General features: G+C 34.8%; 1 protein-coding gene across 1 annotated transcript; it reads left to right on the top strand.

Annotated features, from left to right (window-relative positions):
* Window positions 1-1,796: 1,796 nt before the first annotated feature.
* Window positions 1,797-18,033, top strand: LOC143470291 (uncharacterized). The gene is made up of 19 exons (XM_076968327.1): window positions 1,797-1,926; window positions 1,999-2,154; window positions 5,019-5,087; window positions 5,892-6,055; window positions 7,400-7,538; window positions 7,607-7,742; window positions 9,321-9,499; window positions 10,104-10,241; window positions 11,182-11,643; window positions 12,100-12,197; window positions 12,566-12,720; window positions 13,765-13,904; window positions 14,985-15,082; window positions 15,422-15,579; window positions 16,470-16,555; window positions 16,646-16,885; window positions 17,001-17,139; window positions 17,483-17,629; window positions 17,802-18,033. The coding sequence occupies exons 2-19, from the start codon at window positions 2,004-2,006 to the stop codon at window positions 17,977-17,979; spliced, it is 2,877 nt and encodes a 958-aa protein (XP_076824442.1). The 5' UTR covers window positions 1,797-1,926; window positions 1,999-2,003; the 3' UTR covers window positions 17,980-18,033.
* The last annotated feature ends 3,270 nt before the right edge of the window (window positions 18,034-21,303 follow it).

Raw genomic sequence — 21,303 nt, 5'->3', positions numbered from 1 at the left:
ATTGCTTAAGTTACCGTCAACCGGGGTTACTATGATAAGATTCAGGACATTTCTTTGCCTCCTCTGTCACATGTTGCTCAAAAAGGGTCTGTTCCTTTATTGAGTAACACTTTGGTCCTAAGCTTCTCAAAAAAATAGAAAAAATTCATTTTTATGTTTTCACACTTTTTTTATTCAACTTTAAAAAATTATCGTAGTAACCCCTGGGTTGGGGCTACTACGATAATACATTGTAAATACCTAAAATGTTCATTGTAGCCCTCCCTTGGGGCTTTTCTAATAGTTTTTTGCATTAAACAAAAGATCGCAGCAATAAAAAACATAAGTTTCAAAAAAACATTGTTAAGCACAGCTGCAATAATCGGAGGCACTCAATCCATCATTGTCGCTGAGGCAGATTTTGGAGTTTGGAACGATTCTCTTTCCTCCATTCTGCTAAAATTCGACGCCAAATTCGTTTACCTGGCCCAAAGACACTGACGTCCAATGGTTGAAGGAGATGCGTCGCATTCGGAAGCAGGCTAACAAACTTAATGTCATTTTCCTCACAAGCCTTCAAGACTTTTTCACTAAAATGAGAGGCCAAGTTGTCACCCAGCATAATCTTGGTACCTGGAGTGTCCTTGACAGCTTCCAGAAACAAACCAAAAAAACATTTTTCAAACAAAGAAGCGTCAAACCAACCACTCACGGAATGGTCGTATAAAGCATTTTGGGGTCCATTTCGAGTCCACTCTGCATAAAGATTCTATGACTTATAAACAGTCATTGGTGGCAAAAACTGCCCTGCACCATTTCCGCAAAACATTACGCTTATAGCCTGTTTGGACGAGTCTATTTTCCTTTCTACACGTCTCAGTCCGCCATAGTAGTATTACCATAGTAGCCCCCAAAATCAAAGTAGCTCCGGTTGACGGTAGCTAGGCTATAGGCTCCCTAACTTAGAAATCTCCTGGTATCGAGCAAATTACCTGACACATCTGAATAAGTGAGAACATCACTATGCAGCTATTATTGGTTAGCGCTATACATTTTAATGGTTAGCATTATACGTTAGACTGCAGCTGTTTGACTTTTTTTGAGAATATATTGCATCTGCACACCGCAGAAGAACCTAAGAGCACAATTTAAGTGCGCACTTGCAGGTTGTGATCTGCTGCAAGTAAACATGTAAAATTGAATGTGTCTGTGATAGACTCAATGAAAAATACTGTACTTTGTTTAATTTGATGTTTATTGCAAGCATTAATCACTCTAAACTATGCTATTACTGTATTAGATTTGAATATGCTAACAACAATAGTATTTCGTACTTAATGCAAAAATTGGTTTATTTTAAATTTGCACGCTACTGTTATTACTGCCATGGCGTTTTTTTTAAATTTCTTTAGTGGCTACTATTGACATATTTTGTATTTCCTACTTTGGTAATGAGTGGCAGGTGAAATAGAGAGTTATTTTATTAGTTTTCTGTTGCCAGTTTAAAAGACAGTATTCGGGTAGATTAAATGATAAATTAAAAAATAATTTGTAAGAAAGAGGCCAACTTTGATAGTTGCAGCATTGATCGAAACAGTTTTGCAATTACCAGATTTTGGGCAAAAATTTCAAACAACTGTCTATAAGAGAAACAATGCTTTTATGACTAGTTTTAAGTTGAAATTTTAAAAAGGTTATAAATGCTTGCTAGAATATTAGTATCATTGGCCCCATAAAGTGAAAAACCTTTAAATCTGATAATTCTCAATGCATGGAATGAAGTGTGATACCGATAACTACCTTACTTGTGTTTCGACAGCAAGCAATGTGTTTCTGTTAGTCTATTACTTTCTATTCTCCCTTATTTTTTGAACAATTACACAAATTAAATTTAAAAAGAAATGGAATAATATTTAATTATTTCTCATTCATGGAGAAATCTCAAAGGTAGGATTGTTTTTCCAAATGTCGATTGTTCTTTAAATTGATGAATATTTCTAAATTTTTCACCATTTTTAGAAACAATGGGAAAATCAAGAAAAAAAACTGGAAACAAGAAAAAACACCAATCAAATGCGAATGAAATTATTATTACCAATGCCACATACATAAAAATTGCTTCCATTTTATTTGCTGCCGCTAGTATCGCTGCAATTGTAGTTTCTACTCTTTCAGGTAATATAAGGAATTTTTATCTTTGGAAGAAAAGTTATATTTCTTTATGAAAACTTTTTAAAGTTCAATGCTGAATCGTGTATAATCAGTTTTTGATACTAATTATCAGCAATTTTACATTATTATTGGGGTTGTGAAAATTTGGTTAAGTTTCTTTGTGCATTGTCTATTCGATGTAATAGAAGCCACAGTTTCGAAATGCCACTGAATTTATACTGACAAAAAAGATACTAACTACATTTTGAGTTTTTCGTTTGCCATGAATTATTTGTTTTGAAAATATTAGCACAATGCAACAACTTGCTGTTAGATGTTTTTAAATTGGCATGGACTTGTGATATAAAATAATACATTTATGTCTTTTTGATGTTTTATCATAATTCATTGTTTACACTGATATAATAATGTTGTAAACATAGTTGATGTTAACTTTGTTTTGAGTAGTTGCTTAGTATGGGAACATGTTTCAAGGAATGATAAATTTACCGAAAGCAATTGAACTTATTTCAAATCCATGAATTACTAAGTTATTATCAATCTGAACATTCATGTCAACGAAGGAAACTATTTAACTGACAATTTACAAACCTCATGTCATAATTACCATTGATTAATGACATACTATTTTGTAATTTTCTCATTTTTTGTCTAAAGCAGCTTGCTCAAAAATGTTAATTGTGGATAAATCTTTATTAGATCAATAGTTTTAATTCTACTAGATAACAGTTTTTAGTTCTACTCGTGATTTTGGCCAATTCCACGATGATGGAATTTTTTTTCAGAATTAATGGAATACAGTACTTCCTCGATTATCCGTCCCTCGTTTAACCGGCATTCGATTATCCGGCCGAGTGATCAATGACTTTGGGAGGTGACAACCTGTTCAGTGTTCACTGAACTGGTAGGAAAAAATCAGAAAATAATTTTCTACTTGGTTCTTTTCTCCTTGTAGCCACTGCAGTGAACACATTGTGAACCGGTAGTAAAATAAACCGCAAAGTTATGAGCAGCTCCGTCCTGCTATAATACTAAGGCCCATTCTCATTAAAAACCTTACTGTACTTGTAGCTCATTGTTCAAAACTAGATCAACACTGATCAATGACCTGTATACCACCTAAAAGAAAAATCTATCACACAATCATTTCAATTATGTCATCACAAGCAATAATTGGTGTGCCCAAACTCTGTTAAGGTTAGGTTTAAGTTCTTTGTGACGTAACAAACTAATAATTCTAGACTGGAGAATGCATTAATTGTTGCATTTCTACTGGTTACAATTGTTGAATAAACAGGATGTCTCTATGGGTCCAGCAGCTTATCCTTCGTAAGTAGTGTGAAGTTAGACCAGCCTAAACAATAAATATCGAGATGGCTTCATATTCGAGAAGTACTACTGTGAAACGAAAAAGGACAGTTTTTATCTATTGAAGACAAGCTGATGGTGTGTGACATGGTGCGAAGAAAAATCCTAAAACAGAAATTATGTTCAAATACAACATCGGAAAGTCAACTGTTAATGACATTTGCAAGAGTGAAGAAAGTTTAAAGAATTTCAAGATGGCAAAATGTGAACTAGGCATTTCAAAATCAGTTAAAGCAACCAAAACTATGAAAGGAGGAATGTACCATAAATTGGACAGTGCCCTTTATCTATGGTTTAGACAGCAGCGTGAAAAAGTAATTCCAGTGTCTGGGCCAATTCTCTTAGAAAAGGCCACGGAATTTCACGACCTTCTTTATGAAGAAAACCCTAAGCCTTTTAATGCAAGTTATGGTTTCCAATGGCGCTTTTGCAATCGTTTTGGGATCAAAAGTCTTGCAATTGCGGGAGAGAAAGTAAGTGCTGATGTTATCTCCGCTGACAATTTTGTTCGTTCTTTCGATGAGCTTGCTGATGGATATTCTTTGGATCAAGTTTTAATAATTTTTTAGTAGATTTGCTGTTGCAAATGAAAATTAAGCGTAAATTTTTTGTAAACTGCTACATTTCGATCAGTTTTTTACCATAAAAGTGCTGAGTTATGACATTTTTCTGTACATTACTGTATTTGTTCTCTCTGTTTCTATTTCTATGATGTAAAAATACAAATTCAATTATCCGTTTTTTTTGCTTATCCGGTCAGATTTTTGAAAATATTGACCCAACTTGACCGGATAATCGAGGAAGTACTGTACCTATATCAGGGGTGTCCAACCTTTTTGGCTGAAGGGTCACATGCGATTTACGAATGATTGCGCGGGCCACTTGAGTTTTTACTGCTAATTTTTAATTAAAACCCTCATACCAAAACTCTAATCTTAGAAATATGTATTATCCTCTTTTACAATTATAAGAACAATATACATACCAAGTTATAGTAATTTCAACAAAGTTTTTACTACACGTCGACATTTCAATGTGAAGTTTGGCATTATTGTTTTTCTCTGACAAGTTTGGCAATATTTGGTGAGATGGACGATGTAGTAATGCGAAGCGAGTTTTTGATATGTGGCTGTGAAAATGTAGTAAACAAACAATAAATGCCAATTTCTCGGAATGTAAGTTCGTGGGCCACGGGTTGGACACCTCTGACTTACATCATTATTTTATCATATTTATCATTTTTTATTATCATTATCATTATTACTTTATTATTATTTTATGGAAAACTATGGGTTTAAAACTCGGTTCTTGATGAAAACTCTAAATTGATGGTCTTTTAAAAAGCAGGTTGAGATGAAGTTTTTTTCAAATATCATGAGCTTGCTTACAGCCTGCCACAAGCCATGCTTGGATAGTTGAAATTGGTCTTGGCAAACTTTGTGCGTTTTTGCACTTCATCTTATATTATTTATTTTTAACGAAATAATCCTTTTAAACAGGGTCAACTGATCCATGCATAGAAATCAGGAAAAGCAGCACAAATGGTTTGCAAAGGAACACCTGTTCAGGTAATTTTTGTAAAGATTTATATGATCTTGTACTCATGTCACCTGTGATGCAATAATGTCAAAATAGGACAATTGAATTTATGGCAAAATATAGACCCTTTGTTTAATAACATTAGAATAACCAATAGATATGCAGTAAGTAGCTACTCGTGTTATTGAAACCCACTTGTTGGTTTGAATAAAAAGTGCAACCAAGAATATAAAAAACCTGAACTACAAATCGTAGGAATAGGCCAGGCTGATTATTGGGGCTGACTGCTTGATGCTCATTGCTACAGAATGTGATCAATGTAATATTCAAATTTGTGTAAAGGCTAAGTATGATAAATGATAGTAATAAGATAAGTTCAAAATATCACTGAATGTCATTTATTAAAAGTTTTATTTTTGCTATATTTTGTTACTACCTGTTGCACTAATTGTTTGTTGAAATACCGAACCCAATGGCCTAAACATGTAGAACTTTTTGTCATTGTTCATTTTTTTTAGTTTTATTTGTTTAAAATGTTGATACGACATTATTGTTACCGCACAAAACCCTTTCATTATGTCATAAGTATGGGTTTGCAGAAATACCTAAAATAGCTGAAAAGTGGCAATTAGGCATATAAGCTTAAATAAACAAGATATTGTATGTTGTTTTCCCTGTGGATTCATCGCATATAATATGTTTAATAATTTTTATAGTTACCTGTGTGTGGACTGTGGTATTTTGCAACATCGTATCAATTTTACTCATTTTCAGGTCAAAAATTTCAGTACTACATCATTTAAACTCAGTTTAATGATTTTATTTGTTTCTAGAGGTTGAGTGTGAATTTGATGTCTCGCTCTGCTCCTTTTCATGTCCATTTGGTTATGAAATGGACAGAGATAGATGCCCAGTGAGCTGTAAATGTGCGGTAGATACCAACTCATTCCAAGGAGATATTCAAATCGATGAGACTGAATTACCAACTTTTTTGAAGGTGGGTTACAAGATTTATATTTTATTGAACTTGTATTAAGTTTGCTCATATGCTATATTGTCCCTACATTAGAATCAGTTAGCACATTCACATCGAAATCAGTCGACTTTGAATGTAATAAATGTTTTCCCTAAAGCTGCAGCAAAACAGTTCTTGGCTTACGTGGAAAATGCAATAAATTCATTGTATACTGCTGTTATTCAACACAAAAATTGGTGTAATAAGGTTTGTTTAGGTGGTAGTGTCTTTCTGAGATGGTCCCTATTAGTCCGATTTGACTTTAGTTCATAATAAGCTATTGGCATTGATTTTCTGAAACAAAATGAAAAATCTGGGAGGCAAATTAAAAACCACATTTAGAAGAAATGTTTGACTTTGTGAAATAAGTTGTATGTTTGGAGCAAATTATTTAAAGTTGAAATTGCCATATTTAGAGACAAATATCAACAAAATTGAATAGCTTTTTTTTCTTTGGTCGTCCTGCAATATAATTCTTCTTTTGTCTTTTGCTCATCGTTAACAGTGGTTTACTTGGCAATTTTTCTGTGGCAAAATACATACTTTCAAAGATTTTTTTGTTCATATTATTTAAAAGCTGCTAACAAATTATTATCAAAGCAGTTTTATAGCGGTCATTAGCGGGACAGATAACTCTAACTTAAACGCTAATGGAATGGCTAATGGCCATTTTTTGAACACAATAAAAATAAATTTGCATGCTGGTGGAATCCAAAAAGCATATTTGATGCCGTGGTTTGATGTATTAAACAAGCTTTTATAATGAGCAATGAATAGGATAACTCTGTCCCAAGCAATTTAAATATAAAGTAAGCGGTTGGTTTTATAAATCAAATATCACAATATTACAAGGCTTTTCAATTTTTATCATAAAACATTTCACGTTCTGTTAGTCAAAGCTTTCAATACTACTTGTTTTATCTGAGGAGTGTTGATAAATCAGTGTTCGGCAGTATTAGAAAATTCCAAATTCAAGCAATACTACAGTATATATATAGAAAAATATAATATATAGCATATGTATATATGTATATTTAAATATATATATACACTGCATAAATATGTATACAAAGAAACACTAAATATATTTAGAGAACAAATAAAAAATTTATTGTTTTTTTGCATTTATTTATAGATTTGTGAGAAACTTAAGATATATGTATATTTTTGTCCACAAAAGTTCATTGAAATTCTAAAATCTGAACCAGTCGATACTAAAATGGGTAAAGTTAGGTTTTAAAAGATCATGGATGAGTTAAAACGTTGCATTGATTTCCTCAACTCAACAATAAATGACAAGGATTTTTGATATTATTATTTTTTCAGGTATATGGTTACGAAGAAGATGACGAGTATCAAGAATTTTCACTTCAGGTTGGATCAGCAGAGACTTTTACTTCACGGTGGAATGAGGACATTGAAAATGAAAAAGTTGTAATTTATTTCGAAATGGATGACAAAATTAGTAAGTTCTGCATATTTTCATGCTGAAGAATCAGTTTTTTCAGAATTTCAACCACTTTGATATTCCAGAATCAGTCCCAGAAGCTGTTAAAGCAATCAAAGAAGGACACAATGAATTGGAGAAGCAATCATGCTTCAAATTTAAGCCTTACTTATCCTCATCGGACTCAGATTATATCAAATATGTACGGAAAAGTGGATGTCGGTATGTCGTAGACTAGTCCTAGACCTAGATGAATATTGTAACATATTGCTTTAGCTTTTTTAACACTTCTTTTTAAGTTTTTAAAGTTACTGGGATGATACTTCACGCCACTTTGTATAAATTGTTCTAATAGTTTTGCAAAAGATGGCATAAAGTTTGGTTTCACTGACGGTGTAATTTAATTTTAAGTTCTTGGTTATTAACAACTATTCTATTGCAATATCGTTTATAACAGAGATGTACAACAGTTACTTTTTCCCTGCAACTACACAGACCACTAGCGAAAAGTCATAAACAAAAAAAATATGAAAAGGCTGTTTAAGCACAATTATTGCACAAACCAAGCAAATAGTGTAACAGATGACGCAGATGTAACAAGTAATGTAGAAATAGCAAAAATCAATTTGTACAAAATATCACATATACATGCATGCAGCCTGTGTAGGTAGAAAATGTGCCATACCTATCAAATTGAATCAAGTACAATCTGTTGTTTTTATGAAACTTTTTCTACCTGTAATGTTTGCAGCTGACGGTTCTTTGTAGTAACTCACTGTTGTTGTTTGGGGATTGTTATGTGATGCTTAGATTGTCACATGTATCATATTTAAACTTCTACTTACCTAATTTACAAACTTACAAATTAAATGTGCAAATATGTACGATATATCAGTCCTAAAAGATCAATAACATAGCTTCCTGCTTTCAAATGTTTTTATTTCATACATTCCTTTAAATGTGATCGATAAATAATTATCCTAGACTACTACACAAAATGGTGATTTAGCAAGATATTTGGATAATCGGAATGAAAAGAATATTAGGGTGAAATACAGGAAACAAGAACAGGCCCACGTCACAATGGTTGTTGTCAGAAATTTGTGGGGGATAACCTTGAGGCACCCTAAATGCACTGTAGAAAAATGTTAATGATAGCCAGGAATTGGAGATAAGTTTAACGTCATGCTTTTATTAACTATCGTGCCAGGACTGACTAAGCATTTTCACAATGATCTCATCTACCGATTTCACTGCTGCTTTCATTGTTTGTAGATCATTAGCTAATCGTTTTGGTGATCTACAACAAATTCACCAAAACTTGCATTCACAACCAACAGCCTTTGCTACGCTCTTCACGCAATCTGGTTTATTGGATTTTTTTTTATTCATTTAACGTATCTAATCCAAAACTTCAGAGTCAGACAGCAGGGTTTCTGGTCCTGGATTAAAGGTGTAAAATGCACAACAAGAAATAAATTATCCATAACTTTGTGTCGGATAACAGGGGTTTTGCTATATGGCATTCGTATTAACACGTCTTCTGTATTCCGACAATGCTTACCCTGGAAAGTAGACAGCTTAACACCAAAAACATGTTTATCAACTTAAAACTTCTTTTTTTTTATGACATTGTATGTTCTTGCACTCACAATCATGAAAGTAGAAGACGTCGAGTTCTCACAAGCACAGCACATTATCACATCCCTTCTTACCCTAGTAATCGTCATCTATACTGCATTTCTTGTCAAATGAAATTGAGTTTTAATCAGTGGTATTTTCAATGTTAATATATTGCAGTTCTAAGTTTGGGAGGACAACTATTGCCGCCACTGGCCAAGATCTAAGCATTGGGTATAATTGTGAACACTGGTCTATTGTCGCCCACGAACTATTACATGCCTTTGGTTTTAGGCATGAACAATCTCGGCCAGACCGTGATGAATATGTCAAACTTCACTTGGAAAATGTCCGGGAAGGTTTGATGTCTTTATTCCTCACTTTATCTCAATTTTTTGGATAGGTTAAAAAGCTTGGATGTTATTGTGACAAACAAAAGGATGATTGTTAAATGCTCTTACTGTGAATTTAGTGTTTGTCAAGTTTTCAGCCTTTACTAGCAGCTAAATTTATTATTTAATGCTGATCACTAGGGCGATTATTTTTTGTCAAAGTCAAAAAATTAACGATTAACGAGGTCCCACCGTATACTGTTGCCTGTACTCTATATCATTGGCGCCTAACTTCAGTAATTCCTGTTTGTGCTGCCGGATCTTCGCTCAAGCGTGACCTTTTTAGGAGCACTTTTGTGAGAATGCTGCACGGAATAGCCTGTGTTGGTGTATTATGTTTTGACCAAAAATGCGAATTTTGATTCCTGAGTTTAAAATTTCAATTACTCAACTCTTGAGCAATAGACATTGATATGTCATGAAAGTATAATTGACTCTGCTGAAAATAATTATTATTTTGATAAGTTGACAGCTTGCTTTCACCTATTGGTAGTTACTTACATTTGACAGTTAGTTTGCGTTAAAGTCATTTTTGTATTGTCAGTTATACCTAATAATAGAATGTTTTAAGGGTCGAAACACAATTTCAAATTGATTCCACTCAAATATGCACTTGATTTGGGATCTCCATATGATTTTGACTCGCTTATGCATTACGGAGAAAAAGACTTTTCATCAAATGGAAACGTAGTGTTGGAGAAGTTACCTGGTAAAACATCTTTGATTTTGTGCTATGCCTGACTTATATCAATGCTAGCTTGCTAGGTGGTCAACCGGTCAATTCTGTTTAATCGTTTCCGAGCTTCCTTGTTATATTCGCAGCTGCGCCATGCTTCCTCTGTTTTATGATTCATATTTTGGACGTTGACTTGCTGTTAACGTAGTTGTCATTACGATGATTACATTACTTTCTATTATTTTGTTTGTAATGATTATTGCTGTAATTTGTGTGTCCTATATGAAATATTTTTACGAAACATGTCAGTTAAATCAGAATGTTGTATTCCCATTGCACAGAGGATATTAAAGGCCTACTCATGTAGTTATTGTAGGAAGACAAGTTTGTAACGCTTTGGGATAGATTAAAAGGACGACACAAATGAAAAGCTACACATCCATCCCACTAAGCACTCACGGATTGTCAAAGGGTATGATCAGATCAGGTTGATTAAGCCAAGTTATATTGGCGTGTTGTAATACATAATCATGCTGGTAACAACCAGTCAACCATGGATGTACAGGTACCATCTATATACCATGGAACACAACATATTATCAACAAAAGTGTAGCAATTAGCCCAATGACAAAACATTAAGATAGGACAGTTGATTACAACTCTTGCAGAACTCCTACGTGATAGCATTGTCAAGCCGATCACAGGCCATCACCTCGCATCAAAAGGGAACGGAATGAGCAAAACGTTGCCCACCCCTGGCATAAAAATTTGAATTTTTTTATGACATCTTTTCGCTAAACATTGCATGAACTTAAAACTTGCTTCCATGCAGTTTTCAGTTTGTGAAATTTCCATACTATTGAAATGTGATTTTAGATACTCCGACAAAAGGAGTACCTGACCACAGGATTGACTTGTGTAAGTTTGACTGATTTGATTGACGTGTTTTTATTTTTTGAAACATGATTTTAGATACTAAAACAAAAGGAGTGCCTGACTATAGGCTTGACTTATCTGAAGAGGATGTCAAGGAATTGAATGCATTGTACTGCAAAAACTTGAAAATAGGCAACAGTGGTACAACAGGTGGCAGTGGAGGTTCAACAAGTGGCAGCGGTGGTTCAACTGGTGGCGGCGGTGGTTCAACTGGTGGCGGCGGTGGTTCAACTGGTGGCAGCGGTGGTACAACTGGTGGCAGTGGTGGTTCAACTGGTGGCAGTGGTGGTACAACAGGTGGCGGCGGCGGTTCAACAGGGGGTGGCAGTGGTGGTTCAACAGGTGATGGCGGTGGTACAACTGGTGGCAGTGGTGGTACAACAGGTGGTGGCGGTGGTACAACTGGTGGTTCAACAGGTGGAACTGGTGGTACAACTGGTGGCAGTGGTGGTACAACAGGTGGTGGCGGTGGTACAACAGGTGGCAGCGGTACAACAGGTTTTATTTTTAATCTATTATTTTCTCGATATCACACATTTGTTTTTCCTAATAACAAGAATAATAATTATATAATCTTTTTATACAAGTACGTATACCTTTTGGATTGTAAAGATCTGATTTCCTGTCACAAGACTAAACAATGTATATCTTGGTTAATATAAGTCCGCTGCAGTGTCACCAATTTTTTTGTATGTGTTTTATTATTTGTCTCACAACCTTATTTGGTTAGCAATTGTTTTAAATTCACTTGTGCTTAAAATAATACATTAATTGAGTTTTTTCAAACTGTAAATCCTGTTCAGAATTTTGACAATGCTCATTATACAGTCATTACAATACAGTTTGTTCATCAGCTATACTATGTGTATTTTTGGACTTATATTGTCACTGTTTCATTGAACCAATGGAATTTATATTGTAAAAAAGTTTTAGCAAACCTTAATTGTTTCTTAGGGTCGATACGTTGGAGTGATTTTGGACCATATGGGCAGTGCACATGTACAAGTGCATTTTCCTTTGCTGCGCGTACTTGCATTGGTGGAACTTATACTGTAAGTACCTTTATCGTTTTTGTTGGTTTTGTGTGGAAAGGAATGTTCATTAACAAAGACCCAACTAAAAGAATGACAATGTTTTGAAACTGAAAGTTCTGCGAAGTGCTGAGTATGTTGTGCTATAGTGACAGTGTTCCAGCACTCAGAGCAATGCTGTTAAACTGTAACAAAATAAAGCTGAAAAGAGTTGTGCATTAAAACGTTGAGCATACATTACCAGATGATGGTAGCAATTACATTGCAATGACATAGTAAACATATATCAGTAGAAATCAGATAAAATCTAAAGTTTAATGATTGTTTTGGCTTTATAGTTTTTTACGTTTAATCTTCTGTTTATACTTAGTATTATGGTGTATATGCAGCAATGCAGAAAGAAGTTTCCCAACACGATCCTGTTCAGTAAAAGGATATGCGTTGCTAATCATCGTCCAACAACTTGCACTTCAACTCAGTGGGGACCCTGGGGCAGTTATGGACGATGTTCCAGAACTTGTGGAACTTATGCTTTTAGACAGAGGTTAAACTCGTATAAATATATCCCTAAATTAAGTATGTGTTGTTGGACAATGTTAAATATCTTTTGAGCTTATTCACATTGACACCGACAGAATATTATAATGTTACAATGAAATATTACAATGTTTAATATCTTTTCAATTTTTAAACTTTTATAGACTGAATATTATACAATGGTAAATTAGTTTCTACTAGGTCAAGTTTTGTCAAGTGGGAAGCAGGTGTTAAAATAAGTTGACCACAAGTTAAGGGCGAGTCAATGAATTAAAAATAATGAGTTTTTTTTAGAGAAACCATGTTTCACAAAAGCTTAACTCGCGGATTGTGAAGTTAGATGCTAAACTACAGCTCATTTTTGACTTTTGTTGGTGTTGTTGGTTCCTAGTTGTTTAGTCCTAGTTGGGAAGCAGGTGTAAAAATAAGTTGACCATAAATCAAGGGCGTGTCCTAAACAGTAAACAGTGTAGATTTTTACATTTGTAGATTTTATTTACAACACCAACAAATCCTGTAATATGTGTGTGAGAGGTCTAGCAAGGGTTCATGTCGAATACATTCGCTGAAGGCAGCTTGATCTGTCAAATATAGTCGAAACTGCAGCGATGTCCATTACCATTGGCAGCGGGCAGCAATGCTTTAAGAAAGGCATTCTATGACGCTTCGCTGATATAAAGGCATGACCAACCAAACACTTAACCAGACATAATATAACTACTTTTCGGTTAATCCCAGAGATAAGGATTGAAGCTCAATAATGCTAAACAGTATTGAGCAATTAATGGGTGTTTTTGCTCAATCCTTTACAATTGGGAAAAGGCAAATTCTGGTGCTTGTGAGTGTGACTGAAAGGAGCAAACCACAGACCAAGTTATGGCTTTTGTCTTCCTCACGCAATACAGGGCATGCGGGGATTGAATAACAGCCTGACTCAGTGGCTGCTCTAGTCACGTTGTATTGTCTGGGTGGCAGAATAATGTCTGGCTTCCAAGAGCATGAAAATACAAGTTAAATTTTAGACTGGTAATATGTGCATGCTTTGTTTTAGGGAGAGAGATTGCCCTGCAGGTTATGGTAAGTGCTATGGAGTCAGTGCTAGTACTGTACCCTGCACTGTCCCGAGATGTACTTCTGGTGGTAGTGGTGGTGGTACAACTGGTGGCAGTGGTGGTTCATCTGGTTATACGGGTATAACTAAGATTTTTTCAATTTATTGGTTGTGTCAATAAATATTCATTGCAGTTATTATAGAAGATATATTCAAAACTAGATCTTTACCTACTTACAACAAAACAAATCATGCATTGCAATTGTTATTGCAAAATTGTTATTAAAGTAATTATTTTAGAGGAAACTTAAGTTTTCACTATTTTTCAAGGTAGGTAATGAAGAAAGTTATTTTACAAAACATCTTATGGTGTGAGTATGGGTACAGGTACATGCCCTCTATGCAATGCAAGCTTTATCTATCAAACAGCTTGCTTAATATCCATAAAACATCCAACATGCTGCTTAAACAGTGCTTGAAAAATCATTAATTTTATGTGACATTTGCAATTAAAATTTTTTTATCATGGGCTTTTAATTCATTGCTTGTTCCAAAGCTTCCAAACCTTTATAAAAAAGCAAAACTTAAATATAAACTCACAAATTAGTAACATATTCCATTATTAGCAGTAGAAGTATGTTAAAATGAAGGCAAGGAAACTTCATGCCAAGATTATGTCAAACCAGAAGTTTTTTTTCAAGACAAACTTATTTCAATTTCTTGTAATTACAGTAAAACGTTTTACGTTGACATTCAAGTTTTGAAATGCATAATTTCGCATTCCTAGCCTGTTTTTATGTTTAGATTTGATGTGTTACAAATACTGAAACAAATTTACTGTATTCGACTGTTTTTGACAAAAGCCGCGGATGCAACAATTTAAACCACGTTTGTGTAACACATTCCTACAATAAAATATTATCTGGTGGGAGAGTAAACTGACAGCTAGCACTTTATTCACATATTGGAGTTTTTTGAAAATGTGGCTTGAGTAGTTACAACTCTGATATTGATTGTGTGTACCAAAAACGTTTGTCTATTTATCAATGCAAGTTATAATAAATGTTAATTGCTGTTAATCTTTTTCCATACTTACAATAAAATTTCAATTAACTTAAATCTTTGTAGAAAATGGTTTCGAAAGCTGTTAATGCCATTCTTGTTGAATCACTAGAATGTAAATTGTTGTAAAGTTTTATAAAACTTGTATTATTTGTCAGGGCCAAAACATTGGGGTCAGTTTGGACCTTGGAGCAAATGCAGGTGTACTAATCAATATATACTTTCTCATCGCTCTTGCGTTTATGGAACTATTACTGTAAGTACCATTTGATTTTTTCATTTCTTTGTGCAAAACGAAATACTAACTAATGAGCCCAAGTAAAAATTGTAAGCAGGGGTTTAAGCTTTAGACATTTTTTAACTATCACATGTGGTACTACAAAACGGTGTGCATAGATTAAATGGCATAGCAATTCCCATTGCACAGTTGTAAAATGATCACAAAATAAATTAAGACGTATAAAGTTGTTTATCAAATGTTAGCATGGTGGTGAAATTGTTACAGTAATGAAAAGATTAGAATGTTTGAGTATTTGATTTCTTAACTAAGTATTTTTATTACAATCGAGCAGTTGCTGTTACATTGTATTTGCAGGATTGTGAATATCACTATCCCAACACATACTCATTCAGGAGAAAGAAATGTGTTGATAGTAACCGTCCTAGCAATTGCCAGTCGCCATCTCAGTGGGGACCCTGGACCGCATATGGACAATGCACCAGAACTTGTGGGGACAACTCATACCAAATCAGGTTGAAGTGTTTAGCGTAAATATGTTACACTTAAGCTTTGCCGATGAAAGTGATATGAACTAAGTATTATAAAATATTAATTTTGTTTTTACTGAGCCAGTTATAATTCAAGTGCTAATAAAAGTTGACCTTTTATCAATGTAATTTTATCAAGTAATATAGAGGAAATGGAATTATTAAAAATGCTTTTGCCAGCAGTTAAACAATTTTCTACTCAAAGTTGCAATTCATTTTCGTGTAGTTTATGACGATTATGATGTCATAAAGTGATTTCCATGCGCGTAAATCTGGTTCTTTCAATGATATTTATTAATGTAGTGTCTCATGTGTTCGACATAAACTGGGTTTGATTTTTACGTTGTTAAACGTCTTTGTGTTTCTATATCTCAATATGTTTAATTTTTCAGGACAGTTTTCTTGAAATTCATAGCATTTTCTTAATATGTTACCACCCTAACAGCTGGCCATAGGCAAGCATGTGAATTAATTTAATTAAAATGTTTTAAATTATATCCTGTACTCAAACTGTACTGAAATGACAACAGGAAGATTTTGTGTAAATTAAGCTTGAGCAAGCTGAGCTTTCGTGTATTTGTACGAGTGAAAGTAGATGCTAAGACACAACTCACCAACCCCAGTCACCAAGCATGTTTGTTTTCGCTTTTATACATTATAACAGCCGCCATCTACTTCAAAATAAAGTTAAACTTAAATAATAAAGTTAAATCAGTTGTATACATTCCGCAAAATATTTGGGCATCCAAGAGTGCATGTGTCTTGCTTTCAACAAGTTCATGGATTTGTATATGTATGTACAAGTGAAGGTAGTAGTAGACTCGCTTATCCATATTTGCTAATTTTACGTGCATTTATTCGATGTATTCTTTTAGGTCTAGAAACTGCCAAGGAGTTGTTGGAACGTGCGTTGGACTGAGTTCAAATGCTATAAAGTGCAACGTACCACAGTGTACAGACGGTATTTGACCTAGGAAATCAGAAACTCAGGCAAATGTTCCATTTAAAACTTTTTGCTCAACTGGAATCAGCTTATCTTTCATCTCTTCAGCGCTTCCGCAATGGTCCGCTTGGTACGAAAGTGTTCCTTGCACGAAAAGCTGTGGTCGCGGCTGGAAATGGTATCGACGTCATTGTCTGAAAAAAGAAAGTAGCACTGGAACCTTTGTGCGGTGGCTTGATAAGGATTGTCCCGGTGGAACAGACCCGCGTACAACCCAATCTGCACCTTCATCATGCAACACTCAGCCATGTATATCTGGTAGAGTTGGGTTGTATAGCGAGGAGCCAAGTAATTGTTTATCTTTAGTACAACACAGAGCAGGATACTTGACAGATAACACTCGTTGATAAAAGTTCAACTTCTGCTACTTTTTATTTATTTTATAAAATTAATATATTTCTAGTGATCAAGATGTTCAGGAGAACGCCGATAAAACCGCTCAATAATCCCTGCCCAGCTTCTAAAACACTCCGGTGGGTGTTTGGCGATTTTAACGGCGACCTTAACCAGGATGCAATGTGTGGCGAGGACAGTGGCATTTTGTAAGTTTTCTTCTCACAACTACTGTGATAATGTTTGAGTCAAATTGTTATTGTATTCACGAAATTGTTCATTAATGAAACTATGAGTTAATTCTTGTTATTTTATGTGATTTCCATGCTTAACTTTAATCATTTAATGCTATCATTTAATTTAAGTACTATTCCCTTTAAGTTCGTGTGAAGTTAAGTTTGTCATTGGGATTAGCGAAGGAGGTCATTCTTCGATAGTAGAGAACGTGTTGTGTGTACGCTCTGTGTGAGCCGATATTACAAGCATCAACTTATTACAACTACCTTGTCCTTTACAAAGATTTGTCTGACGTGCACGGTCTTGTGTTAACAGCCACATTTTGTACGGGGATACATCTGGACGTTTCGCTGCACTCGGATGGTCTGGTTACATACAGGACTGCAGTAGAGGCGCAAAATATTCGGCGGATTTCAATGGTGATGGCTTGGATGATTTGCTGTGTCAGGACAAGGAGAAAAGGTAATGTCACTTCTACACTGTAAATTTTTGTTACTGAGGAAAGTTTTTGCACATGCTTCGTTCACTGGACTTAAACGTTTGTTTGTTTCCACTTTAGAGCTTATGGTACGTTTACTATTGATTTACTTCGAAATATTGTCAGATTACTGCAGTATTTCTTCTTATCTGCCAGATTGCTGTCAGTCAAGTTGTCCGAAAATGCAGTCTTTAACGCAGACGCGGTTTTTGAATCTCATTTCTGCACCGGTGCCAGTGATGAGGTCATTCTTCTCGACGCAAACGCCGATGGTAAAGCTGACATACTTTGCAACCATGGACGTTCAAGAATTGAGATTTTACGCACTAAATAACGATTGTTGTTACTGACTGTATTTCTTTACTTAATAAAGTTTTTGTTTATGGTCTGGATTAGTGTTTAATAACTTTCATCAACGTTAAAAAAGTTGATCTAAAGTGATTTTTGGTAGAAGAGAAAAATAAGACGGGTAGATTATGCAAGATTCTTCACCCAGATTGTGCATGCTGGTTTGCCTAGTTAAGACAGCCATTCAAGTTATGAGAACAAAGTAAATATATTTATAAGAATGTTTCTTTAAGAATTGATTTTGAAACTTGACAACCTGAGGTTTGAGTAGTGTTAGACAAAGTTACCTTTGTTTAAAGAGGCGTCAAAGACCTAAAACTAAAATCTGGTTTTGTTCGACAACCGACGTAGGGTTTCAAAAACCTGTTTAAACCAATCAGAACGCAGAATTGTTGGTGTTCTTTTTTCTAGCTTGAGAATCAACTCAGCAGTTGGCTTGCTTCGACGTCCCAGGTCGCATGCAAAATTATGTTAAATTTGGCTTGAAAGTCGCTAAAATTGTTTTTATGCCAAAAATTCTAGAGTTTATTTTGGGCCTCTTTTAAAACATTTGGATCACGTTTTTTTGAAGTGCTGGCTTCTCGCCTCAGTGATCATAATATTCTTAATTCGGCAACAAAAATAACGATTTAATAGGACAGAGAAAAAATGTTCATGCTATTTTTCTCTCAAGAAGATGATTTTGTGTACTGTGTGATAAATATATCAATTAATGTAACATAAAATTGTGTACGACATAGAATTCTCGTCTATCGAATCAGCGAAGCATAACACTTTGTGACGTAATCGATGCTTCCCCTGTGCGTGCATTTTGATTTATTCAGTTCTTTTTGGTTTCTACGTTCAACGCCGCAACATGTCTTTATGCTGTTGCTGTCACAATGTTCTATCTTGATGTATTCGTTCAAAGAAGCTTCAAATATAATCAGATTATACAGTAGTCATTCCTGTGTCATTATTGCTGAAGTCTATCAAAGTTCACTGTTAAGATATACACAAGGAAACAGACTTTGTAGTGTAAGTGGGTAAACCTTACAGGCTAAGGGACCATATACCACTTTTCATTACAAACTGATGCAACCGAGTGAGGACGAATTGACGATAAAAGAAGACATTTCCATTACAAGTGTGGTGGAGCCGAAATCGCTGAGAACTACGCTTTTCTTTTTTGAGCAACCTATGAACAATTAAATTTGAGGTTGAGAGAAGTCTAGTGATCTCAGACTACAAGTTTCGAAGATATGTCTCATCCACAACCCATACAACACTCATTGGATCTAGCCGACAGACATCTCGACAATATGACATTCGAACAAATCAACTACAACGACGGTGACGAAGAATCGCCTGGACTTCAACCAACTTCGAATGCAAGAATGACCGACGAACAAAGCACTCCAGTGAAAACACTTTGTCGGTATTTGGACATTCAGTAATGATTTTTTGTTTGTTTTTTCTCTATGTAGTATATATTATAGCGTTATTGTGTAGTTTACCTTAATTGATGGTGGCTTAATTGCCATACTCTCTAACGGTTCAACCATGCCGGAGAGAAATTTTTCTTTGTGTTATTTTGTTATGCTTTAAAACATAGCGGTTGTTTTCGAAGGTTAAACAAATGCCCAAGGCTAACACCGATACACTATGTTGAATGTCAATTACAAAACGTATTTGACTAATTTTATATATATGTTTTGCAAAACGCGTATTTCCAAGTGAAATATTCACGCAGCTACACTGGGAAAACCAGACGCTGTAATATGATTGAATGGTCTTATATTTGAAAATGCCTAGTGCAAATTTCTCTTATGTTGATCAGAACGCGTGAACATACGAAACTTTTATACCATTTTGTTTACGGAAACGGCGTGAAAGAAACGTGAGATGAAACATTTGCCGACGTTTCCTCATTTTTGCAAGCATTCGCGTGACGTGTCAAGACATTCTGTTTTCTATTTAAAGTCGTGACATAAATGTCATCATTGTTTGTTTTGTATACTAATTTTGCTTTATGAATTACAGAAAACATATTACTATCTTTTTGCGAATGTATTGCCAATATGAATTGTATTGTAACTATGTTTCAACGTTTATTGTTATGTGATCTACATTTTACGTGTTATATTGACTATTGTTATCAACGCTATTGTTTTCATTATTGTTCACCGAGAATTGTTTTTATCATGATCATAAAATTCCTTTGTTTCACTAAAGAAATTTTCTTGCGGAAGGTTATGTGATAAATATATCAATTAATGTAACATAAAATTGTGTACGACATAGAATTCTCGTCTATCGAATCAGTGAAGCATAACACTGCGTGACGTAATCGATGCTTCCCCTGTGCGTGCATTTTGATTTATTCAGTTCTTTTTGGTTTCTACGTTCAACGCCGCAACATGTCTTTATGCTGTTGCTGTCACAATGTTCTATCTTGATGTATTCGTTCAAAGAAGCTTCAAATATAATCAGATTATACAGTAGTCATTCCTGTGTCATTATTGCTGAAGTCTATCAAAGTTCACTGTTAAGATATACACAAGGAAACAGACTTTGTAGTGTAGTGGGTAAACCTTACAGGCTAAGGTACCATATACCACTTTTCATTACAACTGTAATAACATCGAAGGACTTCTTTCATCTATGGGTAGACTTGAATATAAACCAGAAGAATGGAGGTTATTCATTGACAGCTCCAAAAAAGGCTTGAAATGTGTGCTACTTCACAACGGAAATAAGTTTACCTGTGTTCCAATTGGCCACTCAGTCATTTTAAAGGAACACTATCAAAGTGTAAAGATGGTCCTGAAGAAACTTTCTTATACTGAGCATAACTGGGAGATATGCGTTGATTGGAAAATGGTCAACTTTCTGTTAGGACAACAAGGCAGCTTCACCAAGTATCCCTGCTTCGTTTGTTGCCGGGATATTTAGGCCACTGATTAACACTGGATTAAAAAGTAATGGCCCATACGTGAACAGCTTGTGCACGTAGATAAAAACATTGTAAATGAACCTTTGGTCAGTCGTGATCACATCATTTTTACCTCCAATGCACATCAAATTGGGTTAGTTCTGTAGATCAAAATCAGTTTCAACGCTAAGAGCCCTGCAGTACGACTCAAGTAAATCGGAAGTAATTAAAGCGGGGTCATGTATAGCCTGCTAAAAACGGTCATAATAATAAATAGAGTACAGCGCAATTCCGTAGGAAAAGGGTTTATCATGACAATAAACACACAACCTCGCAGAAGGTTAAGTGCGCTTTTTGTCGCTACCACAAAGATTGTAAGGGTTCACTCTAAAACAA

Source organism: Clavelina lepadiformis, chromosome 9, assembly GCF_947623445.1.
Source record: "Clavelina lepadiformis chromosome 9, kaClaLepa1.1, whole genome shotgun sequence".
NCBI lineage: Eukaryota > Metazoa > Chordata > Ascidiacea > Aplousobranchia > Clavelinidae > Clavelina > Clavelina lepadiformis.
This window is presented reverse-complemented; position numbering and strand designations above follow the sequence as displayed.

Bases quoted from the DNA above. Each gene is read 5' to 3' on its own strand.
- LOC143470291 (XM_076968327.1), top strand. From the start codon at position 2,004: ATGGGAAAATCAAGAAAAAAAACTGGAAACAAGAAAAAACACCAATCA. The intron at 7,743-9,320 runs GTATGTCGTAGA...AATATATTGCAG, and splicing joins GTACGGAAAAGTGGATGTCG to TTCTAAGTTTGGGAGGACAA. The intron at 15,083-15,421 runs GTAAGTACCATT...TTGTATTTGCAG, and splicing joins GCGTTTATGGAACTATTACT to GATTGTGAATATCACTATCC.